Below are 27,216 nucleotides of genomic sequence, written 5' to 3'. Positions count from 1 at the left end.
CAGAGTCATCAGATATCCCTGCATATGTACACGTCAGTTTGTGGGATTCTCCGGGCTGCTTCACCGCCGGTTCAGATTCAGGTCGAGTCTGACTGCAAACACCTGAGGAGAAAATCAGTTTGATTACAGAACACAGCCGAACATGAGCCTGGACGACGAAAAGGAAGAGTGCAGAGGTTTGGAATTCACCAGAAATGTCTGACAGCAGCAGAAATGTGAGACATTTAGTTAAAGTCATCATGTACGTTTGTTGAACGTCTGGTTGCTGGTTTGGTTTGTCATCAGGTTGAAGGGAGATGAATACAGATGGAGGAGCTCATGATTTGCATTTACTCCTCCTCACAATGATGAAACTATATCAATCAACTGAAAGGATTTTATCTCACTTCTTATTGTAATCGTTTTAACAGCTTGTTCATTATATTAATATGTTAGTTACAAAATGTTTAATATAAATATATGAATATATATATTTATAATTTTGTCTAATAGTTTCAAATTAAAGTAAATTATGGTAATTTGTCATCATTTGTAATTTTTTCTTCTCAAAACACGTAAACTTTATAATCTTTATTAAGTTTTACATTATTTTTGAAAAAACTCTGTGCGTAATTAATGGATAATGATACCATCAGAAAACACATTTTCTTGTGTTTTTATTATTTATCATAAATTTCAATAGTTACTGTTAAATGACGTCATGACCCATGTTTGATTCCTCTTTACAGTAACAGTGAACTGGTCTGAAATCACCAGTAGTCTTTCGGCTCCTCTTCTGGTGGCTTCATGTAACTAGTGTTGAGGCACTGAGGGGTTTTTGTTCAGGTCGGCTGATGGTTTGTATCATTGTGTGTCTCTGGCACAGTAATACACAGCAGTGTCTCCAGGCTGCACGTTCTGTCCCTTTAGAGTCACTGTTTTGCTGGAAGTGTCTAATTCGATACTGAACTTGTTCTTTAATGAATCTTTATAGTATGTGGTGTATCCATCACGACCGCTTCCAATCCACTCCAGTCCTTTTCCTGCAGGCTGTCTGATCCAAGCTGTGCGGTAGCTACCAAGAGAATAAGAGACCTGGCAGCTTATGGTCAGAGGTTGACCTGGCTGCACAGTCACAAAGGCTGGCTGCGTCAAAGTTTCACACTTCACATCTGTTAAAAGAAGAATGTTTTAATATAAATCATTAAGTTGTCCTGCAAAAGAAAAAGTCGTGACTCTATGACAAATCCAGGGAGACTCACATGATCCAGCTGCCAACAGCAGCAGCACAGCTACAGGAAACATGGTTAATGGTGAATCTGACGTGCCGTCAACTCCCCTGTCAGTCTGTTGGGAAGTTTTTATAGTTGAGTAAGAAGGAAGGTCTCTGAGTTTGCATAGAATCAAATATAGGAATCATCAGTGATGGTGTCAACGCGGGTAATAGAATAGAAAAGCTGCTCAGTGTCATGAGATCAGCTCTGTGAAAATATGACAGTGAATCACCTCAACTTTCAATAAAATATGATGTAATTTGATGTCATTATTTACTCAATTTTAACACGTTTATTTCTTTATCTTTTATTTTTTAATTCTTTTTTGTAAGAGACAGTGACTACAGACAAGAACTGGAGGAAAGTAGTCGATACACATTTGTGTTCATGTTTTGAGAGCCCTATAACCACTCAGCTATATATTTTTCATTTAAAATCTAACGACAACTGTCACTCATGTAGAAATCCATGGTTTACACATATCTCTAAATCTGATCGTCAAAGAAAAATCTCAGAGATTGGGTTCCTTATTTTATTTGTCTATATTTTGTGATAATGATTCAGCAACCATCTATTCATCATATCACATTGTTGAATAAAACTGGTCAATCATGAGCTTAATTTAAAAAGAAGTATTCCTTTCATGAATCCAAAATAAATTCCGTGTTATTTTATCTGTTTAAAATTGTAGTTAGATGTTTTTTTTTACATATTGATACTTTTTATTGTAGTTTAAGACATGGCGGGGGGGGGGGGGGGGCTTAAACGATTTTCAGTGTTGGAAGAGGAGGATATTTAAACACTCAATGAGTGACACAGGGACAGATGCGATGCTTTGTGGACAGCTCTGTGCCTTCCTCTGTTACTCTGGCTCTCGAGCACAATTGTAAACAGCAGAGTCTTCAGTCGTCAGGCTGCTCATGTGCAGATACACCTGGTCCATGTCGTTGTTTCTGGAAATTGTCAAGCGATTCTTGACAGATGCTGAATATGATTTAGAGCTGCCTGACGGAGCAGAAATGTGGGCAACCCACTCCAGGCCTTTTCCTTGAGCTTGTGTGATGCAGCTGATATCAGCAGAGTCATCAGATATCCCTGCATATGTACACGTCAGTTTGTGGGATTCTGCGGGCCGCTTCACCGCCGGTTCAGATTCAGTCAGAGTCTGACTGCAAACACCTGAGGAGAAAATCAGTTTGGTTATAGGACAGAGCCGAACATGAGCCTGGACAACAACAAGGAAGAGTGCAGAGGTTTGGAATTCACCAGAAATGGCTGACAGCAGCAGAAATGAGAGACATTTAGTTAAAGTCATCATGGTCGTTTGTTGAACGTCTGGTCGATGGTTTGGTTTGTCATCAGGTTGAAGGGAGATTAATACAGATGGAGGAGCTCATGATTTACATTGACTCCGCCTCACAATGATGAAACTATATCAATCAACTGAAGGGATTTTATCTCATTTCTTATGTTACTCGTTTTAACTTTTTGTTCATTATATTATAATGTTAGTTACAAAATGTTTAATATAAATAAATTCACATGTGTGGGTGTGTTATATACGTGTTTACAAATATATGTAAATTTGTCCCTGTTATTACCTAATGAAGGTAAATTATGGTTATTTGTCATCATTTGTATTTTTTTTTCTTCTCATGAATCACTGAAACTTTATTATATTCATTTAACTTCATATCAGTTTTGTAAAAATTTTAATCTCGGAGTAACTAATGGATTTTGAGACAATCAGAAAACACAATTTCTTGTATTTTTTTTATTATTTATCATAAACTAAAATTTTACACATTGACATGTCAATCACAGTGATGTCAAAGTATTAAAGTGGTATAAATAGTTACTGTCAAATTACGTTATGACCCATGTCTGATTCCTCTTTACAGTAACAGTGCACTGGTCTGAAATCACCAGTAGTCTTTGGGCTCCTCCTCTGGTGGCTTCATGTAACTAGTGTTCAGGCACTGAGGGGTTTTTGTTCAGGTCGGCTGATGGTTTGTATCATTGTGTGTCTCTGGCACAGTAATACACAGCAGTGTCTCCAGGCTGCACGTTCTGTCCCTTTAGAGTCGCTGTGTTGCTGGAAGTGACTAATTCGATAATGAACTTATTCTTCAATGAATCTTTATAGTATGTGCTCCCTCCATGACGCCTGCTTCCAATCCACTCCAGTCCTTTTCCTGCAGGCTGTCTGATCCAAGCTGTGTAGTAGCTGCTGACAGAATAAGAGACCTGGCAGCTGATGGTCAGAGGTTGACCTGGCTGCACAGTCACAGAGGCTGGCTGCGTCAAAGTTTCACACTTCACATCTGTTAAAAGAAGATGTTTTGTCATAAATCATTAAGATGTCCTGCAAAAGAAAAAGTGGTGACTCTATATCAAATCCAGGGAGACTCACATGATCCAGCTGCCAACAGCAGCAGCACAGCTACAGGAAACATGGTTAATGGTGAATCTGAAGTGCCGTCAACTCCCCTGTCAGTCTGTTGGGAAGTTTTTATAGTTGAGTAACAACGAAAGTCTCCGAGTTTGCATAGAATCAAATATACAAATCAATAGTGATGGTGTCACTGGGGGTAATAGAATAGGCTGCTCAGTGTTATTAGATCAGCTCTTGGAAAACATGACAGGGAATAACATCAGCTTACTTTAAAATATGATGTATTTTGATCTCATTATTTACTAAATTTTAACACATTGAAATCACATTGTAGCTGATTAAACTGTTTGCTTTGCTTTCACAGTAAACTATTAACGCACACATGTATTGTTGTGACGTTTCAGAAATGTAATGATGTTTTATTGGGACAAATTTGCGATCATCAATGGGATTACAGATTCTAGGGCCATTGCTACGAGCAATCCCGTCCTTGTATAATATGAAGTAATAATTTTGTCTTCTGTGTTCTGGGGAGGCACTCAAACTGAGCATTGACCTACAGGCCAAGTTCCCTCTTCACCAGCCCTGTTTGTTATTCACATAAGTTCCAGATTCAGCCAGGGAGGGGACTGTGTCCAGTTTGGGGGACTCAGAACTTCCTCTTTGCTATTTGCAGATTATATGGTTCTGTTCACTTCATCAGATTGTGACCTGCATGTCTGCTGGGATGGATTACAGCTGGGAAAACCGTCAGCACCTTTAACTCTGAGGCCATGGTTCTCTGCTAGAAAACAACAAAATCATTCTTTGGGTTGGGACAGAGATTCTACATCAACTTAAGGAGTTTAATTATCTCTGGGTCTTGTTAATGAGTGTTGTGCAATAATGGTTAGGAATGATACCATAAGCTAGTGGGCCTTTAGGCGTTCAATAAATTTGGTTATCAAAAATAGAAAAATAAAACATTAATATTTAAAATATTAATATTAAATCATATCTTTAGTTTGACTAAGTTCTCGCGGGGCACCACCCTTCATAGAAGGGAAAAGATAGCCAATTTATTGATTAAGATCAGTCTCATTTAGATCTAGTTCAATTAGAAATCTTAATATTTACTATTAAAGACTATATAATGAACAGTTAAGGTTTATAGAGTTCTTGACAGTGTAGAGGTTGGCAAACTTCACTTATGCAACATTAATGACAGGACAAGGTTAAAAGAAAGCATTTATTATAAACATAATAAGTATAAAACACCAATTACTAAACAATATACTAACTAATAAAGATGTGTGTGTGTGTGGGTGTGTGTGTGTGTGTGTGTGTGTGTGTGTGTGAGGGTCTCGCTGGTGGCTAACAAAGAGAGTCACACCTTCCTGTGATCTTTTAAGATCTCTAAGCTAGCAGGCCCCCCCCCCCCTCCTTCTGGTCGGGGGACGTAGCTAAGTAGGTGAAGAGATATGCGGGGTCTGTGAGAATGCTAATCAGAAAATGGCAGGGTCTGTGTTGAGCCCGACTTACATTAACCTTGATTTAACTTGTAACACAATATCACCACATATATCAAACTTATAAACACCACACAGAATCAAATAAACAGTCTTGCTTAGCCTAGTAAAATTATTAAGCCCAGATTATGTTACCAGTCCAAGGACAGGGAGAAAGTTGCTGTGCAGTTCGGTTAGCAGTTCAGGCTTTTGAAGTCTCTGGTTCGTGTGGTCTCTGCTTCCGCGGTTCTGTTGAGCTGTGCAGTTCAGTTGCTTATTGAAGCCGTAGTTCTTACCTGCAGGACACCGAGTCGCTGCAAGGAGTTTAGAAGAAGCTTGAGATGCGTGGAGGTTTTCTTGAGAAGATGAGCTGGAAGCTCGACCTTTGACCTCCAGTTGTTGGAAAGAGAATATTTGAGCTGGAGGAATCCGGTTCCTCCACTCGCCGATGCAGGAGGAAAGGCCAGCGGCCTGCTGTCCTCAGTGGTGGTCGGTGGAGAAGAGCGCTGCTGGAGCAGCCTTCGGCCCTCCGAGGGGTTGGAGAAAGAGAAAGACTTTGGGGGAGGCCTGCTATTATATAGGCCCAGTGGCCTCCAGGTCATGTGGCCAGATTTGACCAATTGGCAGCTGATCCTGGTAGAAATTCGCACCTATGTGCGAAGATGCTGAAACAAAGGGGACATGTTGCCTCCTGGGAGACGGAGTTATTTGACCTTCTCAGGACAAAGAGAACACATTGCACTCTGGGAGATTGAGTATTCTCCAGCCCATGCGGCTTGTGGCTTTCTCAAGACAAAGGCCATGTGCTCTCAGGTTTTGACTTCCAATACAGGCCTGGAAGAGAGGCCTCCCTTTTTGCACAAAAACCATGTCCCAACAGAGTAATGTAAAATTCAGCAGGAGACTCTCTATTTTATTGTCTTACATTGAAAACAAGTTTCACATCATGATGCCATAACGCATGAAAGAGCATATAAATGTGTGCAGAAATTGGATAAATGGATGGATAAAGCTCATTTACATGATTTGATCAAGTTCTGCAACATTCTTGGATTTAAGACGTGGAGATTCTGCTGCTCTTGAGCAAGGTGCGTGATTTCTTGACATGTTATGCAGGAGGAATGAGAGAACTGTTGGAAAGAGTTCCTGCAGATATAAAACCTTCATGAAACGGACTGATTCCTCTTTACAGTAACAGTGAACTGGTCTGAAATCACCAGTAGTCTTTTGGCTCCTCCTCCGGTGGCTTCATGTAACTAGTGTTCAGGCACTGAGGGGTTTTTGTTCAGGTCGGCTGATGGTTTGTATCATTGTGTGTCTCTGGCACAGTAATACACAGCAGTGTCTCCAGGCTGCATGTTCTGTCCCTTTAGAGTCACTGTTTTGCTGGAAGTGTCTAATTCGATACTGAACTTGTTCTTGTGAATCTTTATAGTATGAATCTCCTGTATATTTGCTCCCAATCCACTCCAGTCCTTTTCCTGCAGGCTGTCTGATCCAAGCTGTGTAGTAGCTGCTGACAGAATAAGAGACCTGGCAGCTGATGGTCAGAGGTTGACCTGGCTGCACAGTCACAGAGGCTGGCTGCGTCAAAGTTTCACACTTCACATCTGTTAAAAGAAGAATGTTTTGTCATAAATCATTAAGTTGTCCTGCAAAAGAAAAAGTGGTCACTCTATGACAAATCCAGGGAGACTCACATGATCCAGCTGCCAACAGCAGCAGCACAGCTACAGGAAACATGGTTAATGGTGAATCTGACGTGCCGTCAACTCCCCTGTTAGTCTGTTGGGAAGTTTTTATAGTTGAGTAACAAGGAAGGTTTCTGAGTTTGCATAGAATCAAATATACGAATCATCAGTGATGGTGTCACTGGGGGTAATATAATTGAATCGGCTGCTCAGTGTTATTAGATCAGCTCTTTGAAAACAAGACAGGGAATCACCTCTGCTTTCTCGATAAAGATGATGTGTTTTGATCTCATTATTAACTCAATTTTGACACGTTTATTTATTCATTTTTATTTTGTATTCTTTTATTTGTGAGAGAAAGTGACTACAGACAGGAACTTGAGGAAAGTAGTGGATATACATTTGTGGTCATGTGTGAGAGCCCTATAACCACTCAGCTATATATTTTTCATTTAAAATCTCACGGCAACGGTCATTTATGTAGAAAGCCATGTTTACACATATCTCTCAATCTGATCAAGTCAAAGAAAAGTCTCAGAGTTTTGTTTCCTTTTATTATCTGTCTTTCATTTGTGATATTGACTCAGCAACCAACTTTTCTTCAGATCACAATGTTGAATAAAACTGTTCAATCATGAGCTTAGTTTAAAAAGCAGTATTCCTTTCATTAATTCATTTATATTCAGTGTTTTTTCATATGTTTAAAATTGTAATTGGAGGTATTTTTAGATACTGATACTTTTTATTGTAGCTTAGGACATGGTGGTGGTGGTGGTGGGGGGGGGTCTTTTAACGATTTTCAGTGTTGGAAGAGGAGGATATTTAAACACTCAATGAGTGACACAGGTACAGATGCGATGCTTTGTGTACAGCTCTGTGGCTTCCTGTGTTACTGTGGCTCTCGAGCACAATAATAAACAGCAGAGTCTTCAGTCGTCAGGCTGCTCATGTGCAGATACACCTGGTCCATGTCGTTGTTTCTGGAAATTGTGAAGCGATTCTTGACAGATGCTGAATAATATTTTGAGCTGCCTGACAGAGCAGAAATGTAGGCAACCCACTCCAGGCCTTTTCCTTGAGCTTGTGTGATTCAGCTGATATAAGCAGAGTCATCAGATATCCCTGCATATGTACACGTCAGTTTGTGGGATTCTCCGGGCCGCTTCACCACCGGTTCAGATTCAGTCAGAGTCTGACTGCAAACACCTGAGGAGAAAATCAGTTTGGTTATAGGCCAGAGCCGAACATGAGCCTGGACGACAAAGAGGAAGAGTGCAGAGGTTTGTAATTCACCAGAAATGGCTGACAGCAGCAGAAATGTGAGACATTTAGTTAAAGTCATCATGGTCGTTTGTTGAACGTCTGGTTGGTGTTTTGGTTTGTGATCAGGTTGAAGGGAGATTAATACAGATGGAGGAGCACATGATTTGCATTGACTCCTCCTAACAATGATGAAACTATATCAATCAAATGAAGTGATTTCATCTAATATCTTATTTGACTCGTTTTAAGTTTTGTTTCATTATATTATGATGTCAGTTACAAAATAATTTATATAAATATATTAACATTTGTTGGTGTGTTATATATATATATATATATATATATATGTAAATGTGTCTATGTTATTACCAAGTGAAAGTAAATTATGGTTATTTGTCATTTATTGTAATTTTTTCTTCTCATAAAACACTGAAACTTTATTATCTTTATTTAATTTTATATCAGTTTTGTAAAAATATTAATCTAGGGTAACTAAAGGATTTTTTGACCATCAGAAAACATAATTTCATGTCTGTTTTAATTATTTATCATATACTAAAAAGTATACACACTGAAATGTCAGTCGCTGTGATGTCAGAGTTTTTAAAGTGATATAAATAGTCTGTTAATTGACGTTATGACCCATGTCTGATTCCTCTTTACAGTAACAGTGAACTGGTCTGAAATCACCAGTAGTCTTTGGGCTCCTCCTCTGGTGGCTTCATGTAACTAGTGTTCAGGCACTGAAGGTTTTTTGTTCAGGTTGGCTGATGGTTTGTATCATTGTGTGTCTCTGGCACAGTAATACACAGCAGTGTCTCCAGGCTGCACGTTCTGTCCTTTTAGAGTTGCTGTGTTGCTGGAAGTGTCTTCGTCGATACTGAACTTGTTCTTTAGTGAATCTTTATAGTATGTGGTCCCTCCAGCCCTGCTTCCAATCCACTCCAGTCATTTTCCTGCAGGCTGTCTGATCCAAGCTGTGTAGTAGCTGCTGATAGAATAAGAGACCTGGCAGCTGATGGTCAGAGGTTGACCTGGCTGCACAGTCACAGAGGCTGGCTGCGTCAACGTTTCACACTTCACATCTGTTAAAAGAAGAATGTTTTGTCATTAATCATTAAGTTCTCTTGCAATAGAAAAAGTGGTGACTCTATGACAAATCCAGGGAGACTCACATGATCCAGCTGCCAACAGCAGCAGCACATCTACAGGAAACATGGTTAATGGTGAATCTGACTTGTCGTCAACTCCCCTGTCAGTCTGTTGGGAAGTTTTTATAGTTGAGTAACAAGGAAGGTCTCTGAGTTTGCATAGAATCAAATATACGAATCATCAGTGATGGCAACACTGGGGATAATAGAATAAAATAGGATTGAACAGCATTATTAGATCAGCTCTGGGAAAACATGACAAGAATCACCTCTGCTTTCAATAAAATATTATGTGTTTTGATCTTATTATTTACTCAAATTTAACATATTGAAATAACATTGTAAGGCTGGTAATCCATTAGCTTTGCTTTTACAGTAAACAAGGCATATATGTATTGTTTTGACATTTCAGATTTGTAACTGAAAAATGTGATGATTTTATGATTGGGACAAATTCACCATTATCTATGGGAATACAGATTCTATGGGTCATGCAACGAGCAATCCCTTCCTTGTATAATATGAATTGATAATTGTGTCTCCTGTGTTTTGGGAGGAACTCAAACTGAGCATTGACCTACAGACCAAGGTCCCTCTTCACCAGCCCTGTTTGTGATTCACTTCAGTTCGAGACACAGCCAGGGGGGGGACTGTGTCCAGTTTGGGGGACTGTGAACTTCCTCTTTGCTATTTGCAGATGATATGGTTCTGTTTGCTTCATCAGATTGTGACCTACATGTGTTCTGGGATGGATTGCATCTGAGATGACGGTCAGCACCTTTAACTCTGAGAACATGGTTCTCTGCTAGAAAACAACAGATTCATTATATGGGTTGGGACGGAGATTTTACAACAAATGAAGGAGTTCAATTATCTCTGGGTCTTTTTAATGAGTAAGTTAGAATTCAGCAGGAGCCTGACCGTTTAGAACAATGTTTAGGAATGAAAATAACTTTTCCTCATTAATTGCTGACTTATTTGCAACTTTTTGGACTCACTTCTGCAACATTTCCATACATGACTCTCTAGCATGCGTCACAATGCATTGAAGTGTTTAGCTGCCACGCCAGAAAAAGAAAAACACGTTTATCATACAGACTTGAACACGTCATGTTATAGAAATATGTTTTTCATTTTATTGTAGCAACTTTCATCACATAACAAGAACTCTTCTTGTCATTAGAATGTACTATTTATCGCATTGCAAAAAAGCTTCACTTCATGATGCCATAACTTATATAATAGCATATAAGTGTGTGCAGAAAGGGGATAAATGGATGGATAAAGCTCATTTAAATGATTTGATCAAGTTCTGCAACATTCTTGGTTTTAAGACGTGAAGATTCTGCTGCTCTTTAGCAAGGTGGGTGATTTATTGACATGTTATGCAGGAGGAATGAGTGAACTGATGAAAAGAGTTCCTGCAGTTATTAAACCTTCATGAAACGGACTGATTCCTCTTTTCAGTAACAGTGAACTGGTCTGAAATCACCAGTAGTCTTTGGGCTCCTCCTCTGGTGGCTTCATGTAACTAGTGTTCAGGCACTGAGGGGTTTTTGTTCAGGTCGGCTGATGGTTTGTATCATTGTGTGTCTCTGGCACAGTAATACACAGCAGTGTCTCCAGGCTGCACGTTCTGTCCTTTTAGAGTTGCTGTGTTGCTGGATGTGGCTATTTCGATACTGAACTTGTGCTTTAGTGAATCTTTAAAGTATTCGGTCCCTCCAGACTTCACCCCAATCCACTCCAGTCCTTTTCCTGCAGGCTGTCTGATCCAAGCTGTCCAGTAGCTGCTGATAGAATAAGAGACCTGGCAGCTGATGGTCAGAGGTTGACCTGGCTGCACAGTCACAGAGGCTGGCTGCGTCAAAGTTTGACACTTCACATCTGTTAAAAGAAGAATGTTTTGTCATAAATCATTAAGTTGTCCTGCAAAAGAAAAAGTGGAGACTCTATGACAAGTCCAGGGAGACTCACATGATCCAGCTGCCAACAGCAGCAGCACAGCTACAGGAAACATGGTTAATGGTGAATCTGACGTGCCGTCAACTCCCCTGTCAGTCTGTTGGGAAGTTTTTATAGTCGAGTAACAAGGAAGGTCTCTGAGTTTGCATAGGATCAAATATACAAATAATCAGTGATGGTGTCACTGGGGGTAATAGAGTAAAATAGGCTGCTCAGTGGTATTAGATCAGCTCTGGGAAAACATGACAGGGAATCACCTCTGCTTACTATCAAATATGATGTGTTTTGATCTCATTATTAACTCAATTCTAACACGTTTATTTATTTATTTTTATTTGTTATTCTTATATTTGTAAGAGACGGTGACTACAGATAGGAACTAGAGGAAAGTAGTCGATATACATTTGCGGTCATGTTTTGAGAGCCCTATAACCACACAGCTATATATCTTCATTTAAAATCTAACACCAACTGTCATTGATGTAGAAAGCCATGGTTTACACATATCTCTCAATCTGATTAAGTGAAAGAAAAATTTCAGAGTTTAGTTTCCTTTTTTTATTAGTCTTTATTTCGTGATATTGATTCAGCAACCATCTTTTCTTCAGATCCCAATGTTGAAAAAAACTGTACAATCATGGGGTTAGATTAAAAAGCAGTATTCCATTTATAAATACAACATATATTCAGTGTTTTTTTATCTGATTAAAATTTTAATTGGAGGTACTTTTAGATATTGATACTTTTTATTGTAATTTAGGACATGGGGGAAGGGAGCTTCAACGATTTTCAGTGTTGGAAGAGGAGGATATTTAAACACTCAATGAGTGACACAGGGACAGATGCGATGCTTTGTGTACAGCTCTGTGGCTTCCTGTGTTACTGTGGCTCTCGAGCACAATAATAAACAGCAGAGTCTTCAGTCGTCAGGCTGCTCATGTGCAGATACACCTGGTCCATGTCGTTGTTTCTGGAAATTGTGAAGCGATTCTTGACAGATGCTGAATAATATTTCTTGTCTCCTGACGGAGCAGAAATGAAGGCAACCCACTCCAGGCCTTTTCCTTCAGCTTGTCTGATCCAGCTGATACGAGCAGATTCATCAGATATCCCTGCATATGTACACGTCAGTTTGTGGGATTCTCCGGGCCGCTTCACCACCGGTTCAGATTCAGTCAGAGTCTGACTGCAAACACCTGAGGAGAAAATTAGTTTGGTTATAGAACAGAGCCGAATATGAGCCTGGACGACAACAAGGAAGAGTGCAGAGGTTTGGAATTCACCAGAAATGGCTGACAGCAGCAGAAATGTGAGACATTTAGTTAAAGTCATCATGTAGTTTGTTGAACATCTGGTTGGTGGTTTGGTTTGTGATCAGGTTGAAGGGAGATTAATACAGATGGAGGAGCTCATGATTTGCATTGACTCCTCCTCACAATGTTAAAAATATATCGATCAAATGAAGGGATTTTATCGCACTTCTTACTTTACTCGTTTTAACTTTTTGTTCATTATATTATTATGTAAGTTACAAAATGTTTTATATGAATATAAATATATATATCGTCTGTTAGTTTCAAATGAAAGTAAATTATGGTAATTTGTCATCAATTGTTATTTTTATTTCTCAAAACACAGAAACTTTATTATCTTTATTAACTTTTATATTATTCTTGTTAAAAAAAACAAATCTTAGCATAACTAATGGATTGTGAGACCATCAGAAAACACAATTTCTTTTATGTTTTTATTATTTATCATATTCTAAAAGTATACACACTGACATGACAGTCGCTGTGATGTCAGAGTATTTAAGAAGTATAGTTACTGTTAAATGACCTTATGACCCATGTCTGATTCTTCTTTACATTAACAGTGAACTGGTCTGAAATCACCTTTCTTTGGGCTCCTCCTCTGGTGGCTTCATGTAACTAGTGTTCAGGCACTGAGGGATTTTTGTTCAGGTCGGCTGATGGTTTGTACCATTGTGTATCTGGCACAGTAATACACAGCAGTGTCTCCAGGCTGCATGTTCTGTCCCTTTAGAGTCACTGTTTTGCTGGAAGTGTCTAATTCAATACTGAACTTGTTCTTTAATGAATCTTTATAGTATGAAAATCCTGTATTTTTCATTCCAATCCACTCCAGTCCTTTTCCTGTAGGCTGTCTGATCCAAGCTGTCCAGTCGCCAAGATCATAAGAGACCTGGCAGCTGATGGTCAGAGGTTGACCTGGCTGCACAGTCACAGAGGCTGGCTGCGTCAAAGTTTCACACTTCACATCTGTTAAAAGAAGAATGTTTTGTCATAAATCATGATGTTGTCCTGCAAAAGAAAAAGTGGTGACTCTATGACAAATCCAGGGAGACTCACATGATCCAGCTGCCAACAGCAGCAGCACAGCTACAGGAAACGTGGTTAATGGTGAATCTGACGTGCCGTCAACTCCCCTGTCAGTCTGTTGGGAAGTTTTTATAGTTGAGTAACAAGGAAGGTCTCTGAGTTTGCATAGAATCAAATACGAATCATCAGTGATGGTGTCACTGGGGGTAATAGAATAGAAAAGGCTGATCAGTGTTGTTAGATCAGCTCCGGGAAAACATGACAGGGAATCACCTCTGCTTTCAATAAAATATTATGTGTTTTGATATCATTATTTGCTCTATTTAAGATGTTTATTTATTCATTTTTATTTTTCATTCTTTTATCTGTAAGAGACAGTGACTACAGACAGGAACTTAAGGAAAGTAGTGGATATACATTTGTCGTCATGTTGTGAGACTCCTATAACCACTCAGCTTTATATTTTTCATTAAAAATCTAACGGTAACTGTCCTTTATGTAGAAAGCCATGGTTGACACATATCTCTCAATCTAATTAAGTCAAAAAAAAATCTCAGATTTTAGTTTTGTTTGTTTATTTGTCATTATTTTGTGATATTTATTCACAAACCATGTTTTTTTCAGATCATAATGTTGAATAAAACTGTTCCATCATGAGCTTAGTTTAAAAAATAGTATTCCTTTTAGAAATACAAAATATATTCAGTGTTTTTTTATATGTTTAAAATTTAAATTTGGAGCTATGATTAGATACTGATACTTTTTAGAGTAGCTTAGGACATTGGGGGTGGGGGGGGGCTTCAACGATTTTCAGTGTTGGAAGAGGAGGATATTTAAAGACTCAATGATTGAAACAGGGAAAGATGCAATGCTTTGTGTACAGCTCTGTGGCTTCCTGTGTTACTGTGGCTCTCGAGCACAATAATAAACAGCAGAGACTTCAGTCGTCAAGCTGCTCATGTGCAGATACACCTGGTCCATGTCGTTGTTTCTAGAAATTGTGAAGCGATTCTTGACAGATGCTGAATAATATTTAGAGCTGCCTGACGGAGCAGAAATGTAGGCAACCCACTCCAGGCCTTTTCCTTCAGCTTGTCTGATCCAGCTGATATCAGCAGAGTTATCAGATATCCCTGCATATGTACACGTCAGTTTGTGGGATTCTCCGGGACGCTTCACCGCTGGTTCAGATTCAGTCAGAGTCTGACTGCAAACACCTGAGGAGAAAATCAGTTTGGTTATAGAACAGAGCCGAACATGAGCCTGGACGACAAAAAGGAAGAGTGCAGAGGTTTGGAATTCACCAGAAATGGCTGACAGCAGCAGAAATGTGAGACATTTAGTTAAAGTCATCATGTTCGTTTGTTGAACGTCTGGTTGGTGGTTTGGTTTGTCATCAGGTTGAAGGGAGATTAATACAGATGGAGGGGCTAATGATTTGCATTGACTCCTCCTCACAATGATGAAAATGTATTGATCAACTGAAAGGATTTTATCTCGTTTCTTATTTCACTCGTTTTAACTTTTTGTTCATTATGTTATGATGTTAGTCACAGAATGATTTATATAAATATATTTACATTTTCCAGGGTTTAATAGTCATATATAGATATATATATATATGTGTAATTGTGTCCCTGTTAGTACCAAATTAAATTAAATTATGGTTATTTGTAATTAATTGAAATTTCTGCATTTCAGAAATGACTGAAACTTTATTATCTTTATTTACTTTTATATCAAGTTTGTTAAAATATTAATCTCTGAGTAACTAATGGATTTTGAGACAATCAAAAAACACAATTTCTTGTGTTTTTTTAATTATTTATCTCAAACTAAAATTATACACACTGACATGTCATATATTGTGATGTCAGAGTATTAAAAGTGTTATCAATAGTTACTGTTAAATGCGATAACACCCATGTCTGATTCCTCTTTACAGTAACAGTGAACTGGTCTGAAATCACCAGTAGTCTTTTGGCTCCTCCTCTGGTGGCTTCATGTAACTAGTGTTCAGGCACTGAGGGGTTTTTGTTCAGGTCGGCTGATGGTTTGTATCATTGTGTGTATCTGGCACAGTAATACACAGCAGTGTCTCCAGGCTGCATGTTCTGTCCCTTTAGAGTCACTGTTTTGCTGGAAGTGTCTAATTCGATACTGAACTTGTTCTTTAGTGAATCTTTAACGTTTGTGCCTCCTGTATATTTATACCCAATCCACTCCAGTCCTTTTCCTGCAGGCTGTCTGATCCAATTTGTGCTGTAGCTGCTGACAGAATAAGAGACCTGGCAGCTGATGGTCAGAGGTTGACTTGGCTGCACAGTCACAGAGGCTGGCTGCGTCAAAGTTTCACATTTCACATCTGTTAAAAGAAGAATGTTTTGTCATAATCATTACGTTTTCCTACAAAAGATAAAGTGGTGATTCTATTTCGAATCCAGGGAGACTCACATGATCCAGCTGCCAACAGCAGCAGCACAGCTACAGGAAACATGGTTAATGGTGAATCTGACGTGCCGTCAACTCCCCTGTCAGTCTGTTGGGAAGTTTTTATAGTTGAGTAACAAGGAAGGTCTCTCAGTTTGCATAGAATCAAATATACAAATCATCAGTGATGGTGTCACTGGGGGTAATAATATGGCTGCTCAGTGTTATTAGATCAGCTCTGGGAAAACATTACAGGGACTCACCTCTGCTTACTATAAAATCTGATGTTTGTTGATCTCATTATTTACTCAATTTTAACACATTGAAATCGCATTGCTGATTAAACCGTGAGCTTTGCTTTCACAGTGAACAGTTGACGATTGAAATCACACATTAGTTGACAGGGTGATGATCCAATCACAGGCTCTCAGAACAGATGAAATTATGAACTGAAAGAAATTTTGTTTGCTAGTGTGCACTGAAAAAACTGACTCTGTGTTGTAGTAAAATATACGTATTAGATTAACTGTTACTTTTTATACATAGAATTATTAATTCGATTTTGTCTTAACTAGTGTATGTTCACTGTCAGGCAATCATTGTGACCCTAGTTTTAAAAAGTCTCTGTCAGTCATGTTTTTAAAAGAGGGTCTTCAACATATTAACACTTCACTCATGATTTCTTAACCAGTGGGTGGTTGAGTTTGAAGGTTTATAGTTCACTATGAAGAGAATACCCTGCCTTCAAGCGCGTGCGTGCTGGAAAACACTCCTGGATGTATAATATGTCTGTGCAGGTCTCGCTAGCGCGGGGGCTAGCTATCCAGCCAGCTTAAACACTCAAAGAAGTCCACGGTGGGTATTTTCATGAACTTTAATGAATTTTGTAAAAAGACGATGCGTTAGCCGCAGGAGGGTGATCCAACTTGAGTGGAGCTGCCGTCTGTAAACAACCCAGAAAACCCAACTTTACATCACTTCCGGGGGAATCACTCCTTGACCCCCGGCAACATCACACACCTGAACTGCCCCAAGGGGGCGCTGTTGCTTAGCTAAACATAGCATACATTGTGGGACAGAACACTCCCCGTCTGGGGTCTTTAAAGATCCCATATAATTTAACAAGAGTCAGTTTCACGTTGAGGGTGCACCACATGCTTTAAGAGAGCTGGTGGCACCGATCTTGATCCGACGTCCGCTGGATTCAGGTCCGTATGGATGCACCTCCATTGGCCAGGACCTGGTGACTGACGGATGCGTTGGGTCCTATTGTGGATGTATCCCACACGGATCTTATCTGGCTTCTTAGGGTGATATACGCCAAACGGGTGTAGATACCAGCACTCTTGTCCTTGTTTGAGAGGTGGAGCAACTTCTGTGTGTCCTTCGCTGAGCATGTTTTCCATGGACTCGATGAAATGGGCCTTCATTTGCGGCCGTTTTTCGACTGTGCGCCGCAGTGACACAGTGACCGCAGTGGCGGTTGTGTGTCTGGTTTTTCTTATTAGGCAGTCTCTTTCTTCGTGACCTTTGACCTAAGGGTAATGGCTCCACCCAGCTGTTCGAGCTGTCTTGATGGAGTTCAGCTTCCATGGTCTGGAGAAACATCGTGTCCTCTACTGATGGTGCAAGTTTATCGTCATCAGCAGTTCGAGTGAAGATCGTTTGTCCTAAGCTGTCATCATGATGTGTCGTTGAGCAGTACGTGGGGGTCAGTGCAGCATGATGTGAATGCTTAGGTGCTTGACTGAAGATCTCTTTTACCTTGATTTGGCTGTTGCATGGCTGCAGATGGCTGGCCCGACCATTATCCAAAATGGATATCTTGTAGCTGCTCACCTCTGATGGTCCGTGGGCTCCTGCAAGGCACACGTCACCGACGACAACCCATCCCAGGTCCAGCCTTTGAGCGAACGGAGCGTTTCCTGGACCACTTATCTGTTCACGGGCCTTGTGGACACTGAGGATGTCTCTGCCCAGTAGGAGAAGTATGTCGGCGTCCGGATCGAGGGGTGGTATCATGTCGGCGATGTGCTTCAGGTGAGTATGGTGGCGAGCTGCAGTCGGGGTAGGTAACTCAGAGCGGTTGTTAGGAATTTGGTTGCACTCTAGAAGTGTGGGTAGAGGAAAACTAAGTTTCTCATCTGCTGACTCCACGGTGAACCCACAGGCTCTCCTGCCCGTTGTCTCTTTTTGTCCAGCGCATGTTTTCAATGTGTACGGGTAGGAGGACCCTGAGATTTTGAAAATGTCAAAGAACTTGGAGCTTGCCAAGGAGCGGTTGCTTTGCTCATCCAGCATTGCATACATTTTCTTGGCCTCTCCTCTGTGTCCGGCTGGATACACGCTTACAAGGCATATCTTGGAGCATGCTCTGGAGCTTACTCCTTCACCACACACCTGTGTGCACCTTGATGTGACCTCCTGGATGTCGGCTTTGTCTTCCTCCCCGCCGTACTCTGAAGAGGGAGGAGACGTCTTGGATTTCCAGGCAGGTGGTCCTGGGTGGAGCGCTGTCACGTGACCGGTGCTGCCACACTCCATACATTGGACTTCAGCTGGGCAGTTTCTGGCGAGATGATCTGTGGATGAGCAGCAGCGGAAGCATACATAGTTTTCCTTTAAAAGCTGTTTGCGTTCCTCTAGACTCTTCTCTCTAAAGCTTCTGCATTTCCTTAAAGGATGTGGCTTGTTATGCAGGGGACAATGTTTGTTTGGATCTGCTGATTTGTCATCTCTGAACTCAGATCTTTCTGATGGTGAAACTTGTGTCTTGTGCACATATACAGGCATTCTCACAGGTCTGTCCCATTTATTCTTTCTCTCCATGGAGACTGGCATGAATAGATTAAAGCTGGGATCAGTGCGAGTTTTTGCTTCTGTGTGAACAAAGTCTACCAATACAGCGAAAGGTGGGAAACTGTCACGATGATCACGTTTGTACTTCGAACCAAAAGACATCCACTTTTCTTGAATGTTGTGTGGGAGTTTTTCGATGATTGGATTGACCCCCCTGGAGGTGTCCAAGTACAGCAGGCCTGGGAGGGAGCCGTCTCTCTTTGCTGCTTCCAGCTCTAACAGCAGGTCTGCCAGTTCTCTGAGTCTCTGTGGTTCTCTCGTTGTAAACTTGGGGAAGCTTTCCAGCTTGTTGAAGAGGGCTTGTTCAATAGCTTCTGGTGATCCGTAGATTTCCTCAAGTCTCTCCCACGCCATTAACAGTCCAGCATTTGGGTTTCTGACGTTAACGGCTTTGAGTCTTCTCACCTGTTCTGCTGACTCTTTACCCAGATATTTGTATAGCAGGTCGAGCTCTTCACCAGAAGATAAGTCTAAACCAGCAATAGCAGTCAGAAAAGATGCTTTCCACGCCCAATAGGTCATTGGTTGATCATCAAATTTGGTGAGGCCTGAGGTTACTAGGTTGCTGCGTGCAAGATATTTTGCCAGGTCCATAGTTGTTTGGGGCTGATTATAACTGGATCTGTAAGAGCTTCTTTGCTCAGGAAGTGGAGAATGATCATCGATGTTCTGTTGTGGTGGTGATCCACGATCCTGAGGGGCCTGAGATGTTTGATGAGGCGTGGTGTAGGCAGGAGCAGCAGGTTGTGTTCTGGAAAAACCTTTGCGTTGGGAATGCAGTGTTGGCTTAATGTCATCATCTTCATTGTTTACTTGTGGTTTGCTTTGATGAGGGGCAACAATGTCATTTATTTTCATAGGTAATTCACCTGTGCTTGTGCCAGTTGGCCATTCAACATAATCAACAGTGCGCTGGTATTTAATTTCCTGAAACACTGGACCAGGCCCCTCTGCTGGGCACATTAACATCGAGTTCTAATAAACCAGCTTGTAACGTGTTAGCTTCAGCTATGGCAGCATCTCTTTCTTTTTCTTCCTTTAATGCATCCAGAGTAGCTTGAATGCGTGCTTGCTCAACTTTCAGCTCGATTTCCCTCTTGGAGTGTGCTGCTCGGGCTTGAGCACCGTCAGCTTTTGCTCTGGCCATGGCCACCGCTAAACTTGCCTTGGAGCTGGATGATGCACGTGATGCGTGCGTGCACACGGAGCTTGCCGCTGCGCTTACTTGCATTGTCCATGTCGTCCGTTATGGTGAAAGTTGTTGATATGGCGGTATCAGATGAGGAGGGTAAGCTGGCGTGATGGGTGGCGTGAAGGCTGTCCACTTCCCCCGTGTTAGCCACTTAGCTCCGTGTTAGCCACCTGGCTCCGTGTTAGCCACTTAGCTCCTGGCGTAGCTCTCGAAGCTGCATGTGGTCCTTCCCGTACCGGCTGTGATGCCGTCTTTTTACTGTGCAGGTCTCGCTAGCGCGGGGGCTAGCTATCCAGCCAGCTTAAACACTCAAAGAAGTCCACGGTGGGTATTTTCATGAACTTTAATGAATTTTGTAAAAAAACGATGCGTTAGCCGCAGGAGGGTGATACAACTTGAGTGGAGCTGCCGTCTGTAAACAACCCAGAAAACCCAACTTTACATCACTTCCGGGGGAATCACTCCTTGACCCCCGGCAACATCACACACCTGAACTGCCCCAAGGGGGCGCTGTTGCTTAGCTAAACATAGCATACATTGTGGGACAGAACAATGTCCATGGAAACACTCAAGTGCTCAAGACATCATTTGGAAAAGATGATAATGGATGGGGAGAAAATATTTTTTGGATGATGATTTTGTATCACAAATATGATGTGGTGATGTTTTTTGACATGAGGGGATGTGAGTGTATGTTTTATTTCTTTATCAGTCTCAGAGCTGAATAGGGGACATTTCGAGACTACTCTTACCTTGCCAGATAAAACTAACTGTACTTCAGACAGATTCTCTGCAGCAGACTTTAGGAAACTCTTCAGTCAAGTCATGACTGAAGAGCTTTTTGAAAAAAACTGTTTGTTTTTCATAAACCACAACAACTCAGAAGCAAAGATCTTTATCTGCCTTCTTCATGTTCAACCAAGACTGAAACTATTAACTCGTTGATTAGTTTTCTACTTGGTCAGGATCACTTGGCATTTAGTTTCGAATGGAAAATGCCATATTAGACTTTTGACTGTTTGGAATGAAAACATGAAAACAATAACAAAAAATTACCTATGATTCATTTTTGTATACTATATCAATTTATAACGCCTGTAAAAAGGTGTGTAAAGTGTGTAAAGGACTTAATGATTGTGGGAAAACAGATGTTCCTGAGATCACATTGCTACTTGTGGTCTGTGGAGGTTTTTGTTCAGCAGCTCAACTGTCCTCAGTCACTGTGGCTCTTGAGCACAGAAGTAAACAGCATCATCTTCTGCTTTCAGACTCTCGACCTGAAGGAACTGAGTGCTGCTGGAAACATCCTCAGTCATGATGAAACGGTTTTGAAAGGAGCTGCCGTACTTCGCAGAGTTTGAACCTGTGCTCATCCACCCGATCCATTCCAAACCTTCCCCCGGCCTCTGCTGTATCCAGACCATATTGATGGATGTCATGGAGTACCCTGATATGACACATGACATCTTCACCGTCTCGCCAGGTGTTTTCACCTGCGATGGAGACTGATCCAGTTTGATCTCACTCCAAACTCCTGTAAGTTAAGAAATGATGAACATTATCCAGCAAACCTGTAAACCACACGTTAGACAAATTACAAAATAAGTAGAGCAGGATTGATTTTCTCACCATGAACAGTAACTACAAATAAAAAAACCCAGACAAGTGTGTTTTCCATTCTCTGACACACTGTAGTTTTCCATTCTCTGACACACTGTAGTTATTTGACTGGTGATTAAAGTTGTGTATTAGCCGGTCCGTGTGTTTTGAAAGTTGCTGGTGTTATGAGGGAAGAGTTTGCATAGACCTCCCTCTACAGGTCTGAGAGGGAACTCTCAACTGTTTGTTTTTCATAAACCACAACAGAGGAACATGTAAAATACTGAAGTCCTGCTGTAACAAAAATCTCAATCAAATTCAAACAGATCAAATGGTATCAATGCACAGTCTCTTTGTCAGCAGTATGGCAAGTTCAACCTATTCCCTGTTTCTATATGTGACTGTATGCAGCTCCAGTTTTCATGATTCAGCCTGTTGGTCAGTAGACTGAGACAGGAAATGAAATGAGTCTGCTGTAGCCTCCAGACCATCATTTAAGGTGGGCTAACTGATTCAGGGGAACAACTGTTGATATAACGAACAGAATCAGCTGTGACTCTGTCTGACTGTCTGTTTCTTCAGTCGAAGACAGTCAGACTGTTCCCGTTCTGCTTCACCACCAGTGTTCCTGACTGAATGCTGCTCGCTCTAGGGACGTTATGCACAGGTGTGTGGATGCCATAGCCTGCAGCACGGTCCACACGGCTTCTCCCAGTGGTCTCTCCACTGTTGAAACAGCTCACGATTGCTCATGTCGGTCTTTGACCTTTCATTATTTGGTTGTTTTCTTTGAGTTTGCTGCTGTCTGTGGTTGTTACGCCCCCTGGTGGCTCGTAGCAGGACATAACATAAATGCAGCAGGTTTGAAGAAGTGAGGGTGCAATCACACAGACGACAAGACCCAATATTAGAAAAGACAATATTTATTTAAACAAAGCAACACAGGGATCAGCAAGGACTATCAGTGGCACCAAAGAAAAACACAAAGAAATCTCCCCCCCCCCCCTTTACAGGTGCTTAGCACCCAACAGTACAGCAGGTGGTGCTCACTCTAACCTGAGGTATTAACAAGAAGTAAATCTACGTGTGTTTGATATGTAGACCCCGGAGTATCTTACCTGTCCTCGTTGTCCCTGTGCGCACAACAAACAAAGTTAACAAAGACAAATACAAAACAAAAGTAGGCTGCTACAACTTAAATACTACTGGTAAAACTAACTAAATACATCAGCAAACACCAAAACCAAACAATTAGAGCTCTGCCACAGCTCATCACAAAAGCCTCCTCTCGCCAACAAAACAAACAAAGGACTATTTAAAGGGGAAGGGTTGATGAGAGATCTGTAACAGGTGGGGTGATTTGAAGATTGGAACCAGGTGAGATGAGCGGCCATGATGCTTCTTCTTCTGTGTCCACTTCACTGACGCGTCCTGCCCGAGAGCTCCCCCTTCCAGTCCCTGCAGGCATCACCAGTCTACCAGGATGTGGAGACAAAACAACACCACAAGACAGAACACAATACATGTATACATACAGGACATACAGATCACTGTCCGTAACAGTGGTTCTTCAGCAATTTGCATTTGATGCGCTACTGTGAAAATGATAGTGGTCATAACTTCCTGTGAGATAGCAGTGTTAGCCACTCGCATTTCCAGCGGCTAACAATAGTTGTTACGTTCTGAAACAGCAGTGGAGACGTACAGTATGTTATTCACGGCCACTTTTTCAGGTCGTCCTCCCATCCCTCGATAGTAGAAGGCAGAGGAACGATTACATTTTCTTGTTTGATAAGTTACAGGTGACGTTTCCACGTGTTTTAATGAAACATCGCGACAAGACGCTCACGGAACCTGCATCTCTCCCACTTGAGCCTCCGACTTGAACTTCAACTAGCTGCTGTTGCTTTTAAAACTGGACCAGACCACGTGCAAATGTTAAACCAAGACGAGCTTCACCTGACACTCATTTTGAGGGACTTGAAGCTGCATCCTGGGCTTAGTTCAGCCCAAGACGACAGTGATTGGTTTGTAGACAGACAAACAGGATCTGGAGATCTGGCTACGCAAAACTACTGTGAAGTCAAATCGGAGATGAGATAATTATTCTCACTGGGAAAACATCGTGGGCGATTCTCCTGTTCACCTCCGCTGAAGTACAAGTCCCATTTAGAAACCTGGTTAGCATGATCTGCATTGAAAGGCCCTGGTTGGCCGGCAGGGACATTCTTGTTCACCACTGAGCCACCTGACTATGATGTTGTATCCGTCACATTTCACTATTTAGTGGCAGGTAGGATTTTATACTGTTGAGATATCTATGTTTTGTTTTCTACCTTATGAATATATTCTACTATATTTTACCAACATTATATCCTGTGAATCAATATTAGCTGTGAAGTCTATAGAATTAACAATATTACAACTGTTTATTTTATCCTGGAGTGATATATAATTGATTGATATAACCCTGACTCAGGTACAGGGTCAAACACAGAGTGCAAACATCTGAGGGTCAATCTGACCGCAAAGTGCAGCTTGGGGATGCGTGAGAAGGAAATCCATCTTGAGATAACCATTTTCCAAATTATTATGAGAAGAAGATATTAAATCCTCCCCTAAGGTCTAATCTACTGGGTCTCTCCACTGTGAAAAACTCCCTTTTTTAATAAGGGCATAATGGTGGGAGACACCTGGTGGAGTAAACCTTCTCTCACAATGATGTGCTTGCAAAAACTGCACTTTGAGAGACAGTACACATCTGGCCAATTGCTGGGTGCGCTCAAGAAAAGAACCGCCTCTGTGTTGCACCCTGTGTCTCTTACAAATACTGTGGACTTGGGAAAGTTGGGGCTTCTTTCGCGACATGATCCAGTGACCTGGTAACGTGTCCGGCAGAACCCCAGAGATTCTCAGTGAGTATTGTTCTTATACAATAAACGCATTACTGTGAGACTTTTGAACAGTGATCTTGTCTAAATTATTAACCTTTCCCACTTGAACCTCGAATCAACGAACACGCTGTCTGGTCCAGAAGGGACCGGGCTCGACAACAGCTGATGAACCAACTCCAGTCACTCTCTAGCACAATAATAAACAGCAGAATCTTCTGTTTTCAGACTGTTCATCTGCAGACACACCTGCCTTTTTGCTGTTGTCTCTGGACATGGTGAACCGGCCTCAGACTGACTGAGAGTAATAGTTATTGCTACTGCCATCACTGATAGTAGCAACCCACTCTAGGCCTTTTCCAGCAGCCTGCCTGATCCAAGCATCCAAGTAATCACCACTAAACCCAAAATATGTGCAGGTCAGTGTGTCTTCAGGCCCTTTAATCGCCAGTCCAGACTCAGTCTTTGCATCAACTCCTCCTCCTCAAAGAGAAATGCATAACTAGAACGTGAAAGAAATGTTTCATATAAATATATTTACATGTGTATGTTATATATATATATAAATATATATATATATATATGTATATATATACAGTCACTGTGATTTCAGAGTATTAAAAGTGGTATAAATAGTTACTATTAAATTACATTATGACCCATGTCTGATTCCTCTTTACATTAACATTGAACTGGTCTGAAACCACCAGTAGTCTTTGGGCTCCTCCTCTGGTGGCTTCATGTAACTAGTTTTCAGGCACTGAGGGGTTTTTGTTCAGGTCGGCTGATGGTTTGTATCATTGTGTGTCTGGCACAGTAATACACAGCAGTGTCTCCAGGCTGCACGTTCTGTCCCTTTAGAGTCACTGTTTTGCTGGAAGTGTCTACGTTGATACTGAACTTGTTCTTTAGTGAATCTTTAAAGTATTCGGACCCTCCACCATGCTTCATCCCAATCCACTCCAGTCCTTTTCCTGCAGGCTGTCTGACCCAAGCTGTGTAGTAGCTGGTGAGAGTATAAGAGACCTGGCAGCTGATGGTCAGAGCTTGACCTGGCTGCACAGTCACAGAGGCTGGCTGCGTCAAAGTGTCACACTTCACATCTGTTAAAAGAAGAATGTTTTGTCATAAATCATTAAGTTGTCCTGCAAAAGAAAAAGTGTAGACTCTATGAAAAATCCAGGGAGACTCACATGATCCAGCTGCCAACAGCAGCAGCACAGCTAAAGGAAACATGGTTAATGGTGAATCTTCCGTCAACTCCCCTGTCAGTCTGTTGGGAAGTTTTTATAGTTGAGTAACAATGAAGGTCTCTGAGTTTGCATAGAATCAAATATGCGTATCATCAGTTATGGTGTCACTGGGGGTAATAGAATAGAATAGGCTGCTCAGTGTTACTAGATCAGCTTTGTGAAAACATGACAGGGAATCTCCTCTGCTTACTATGAAATAAGATGTATTTTGATCTCATTATTTACTTAAATTTAACATATTGAAATATCATTGTAAGGCTGGTAATCCATTATCTTTGCTTTGATAGTAAAAAAGGCATATTTTTATTTGTAACTGAAAAATGTGATGATTATATGATTTGGACAAATTCACCATTATCTATGGGAATACAGATTCTAGGGCCATTGCTACGAGCAATTGCGCCCTTTTATAATATGAAGTGATAATTGTGTCTTCTGTGTTCTGGGAGGAACTCAAACTGAGCATTGACCTACAGGCCAAGGTCCCTCTTCACCAGCCCTGTTTGTGATTCACATGAGTTTGAGATGCAGCCAGGGGGGAGGACTGTGTCCAGTTTGGGGGACTCAGAACTTCCTCTTAGATTGTGACCTGCATGTGTTCTGGGATGGATTGCAGCTGGGATGACGGTCAGCACCTTTAACTCTGAGGCCATGGTTCTCTGCTAGAAAACAACAGATTCATTCTTTGGGCTGCGACGGAGATTCTACTTCAAATTAAGGAGTTCAATTATATATTGGTTTTGTTAATGAGTAAGGTAGAATTCAGCAAGAGACTTACTGTTAAGAACAATGTTGGAGGCTGAAATAACTTTTCCTCATTAACTGCTGACTTATTTGCAACTTTCAGGACTCACTCTTGCAACATTTCCTAACATGACTCTGAAGCATGTGTTAGAATGCATGGAAGTGTGCCGCTGCCACACTAGAAAAAGAATAACACGTGTATCATAAAGACTTGAACAGGTTAATGTTATAAAAATATGTTTTTCATGTTATTGAAGCAACATTCATCACATAAAAAGGAACTCTTCTTGTCATTAGAATGTACTGTTTATCGTCTAACATAGAAAACAAGTTTCATATCATGATGCCATAAACTATATAATAGAAATAAGTATGTGCAGAAAGGGGATAAATGGATGGATAAAGCTCATTTACATGATTTGATCAAGTTCTGCAACATTCTTGGTTTTTGAGACGTGGAGATTCTGCTGCTCTTGAGCAAGGTGGGGGATTTCTTGACATGTTATGCAGGAGGAATGAGTGAACTGATGAAAAGAGTTCCGGCAGTTATAAAACCTGCATGAAACAGATTGATTCCTCTTTACAGTAACAGTGAACTGGTCTGAAATCACCAGTAGTCTTTGGGCTCCTCCTCTGGTGGCTTCATGTAACTAGTGTTCAGGCACTGAAGGGTTTTTGTTCAGGTCGGCTGATGGTTTGTA

General features: G+C 41.0%; 2 pseudogenes and 2 gene segments (V, D, J or C); all 4 read right to left on the bottom strand.

Annotated features, from left to right (window-relative positions):
* Window positions 1-858: 858 nt before the first annotated feature.
* LOC133023484 (immunoglobulin heavy variable 4-38-2-like) lies at window positions 859-1,284 on the bottom strand (the record flags this gene model as incomplete). The annotated part of the segment is given in 2 exon segments: window positions 859-1,151; window positions 1,242-1,284. Coding segments are annotated over 2 exon segments (336 nt in total), but the record flags the coding sequence as incomplete, so codon positions are not given.
* Window positions 1,285-6,457: 5,173 nt separating this feature from the next.
* Window positions 6,458-6,878, bottom strand: LOC133023430 (immunoglobulin heavy variable 4-38-2-like; annotated as a pseudogene).
* A 1,991-nt stretch (window positions 6,879-8,869) lies between these two features.
* LOC133023176 (immunoglobulin heavy variable 4-38-2-like) lies at window positions 8,870-9,307 on the bottom strand (annotated as a pseudogene).
* Window positions 9,308-10,822: 1,515 nt separating this feature from the next.
* LOC133023577 (immunoglobulin heavy variable 4-38-2-like) lies at window positions 10,823-11,260 on the bottom strand. The segment is given in 2 exon segments: window positions 10,823-11,127; window positions 11,218-11,260. Coding segments are annotated over 2 exon segments (348 nt in total).
* Window positions 11,261-27,216: the final 15,956 nt, after the last annotated feature.

This window comes from Limanda limanda, chromosome 17 (assembly GCF_963576545.1).
Source record: "Limanda limanda chromosome 17, fLimLim1.1, whole genome shotgun sequence".
Taxonomy (NCBI): Eukaryota; Metazoa; Chordata; class Actinopteri; order Pleuronectiformes; family Pleuronectidae; genus Limanda; species Limanda limanda.
This window is presented reverse-complemented; position numbering and strand designations above follow the sequence as displayed.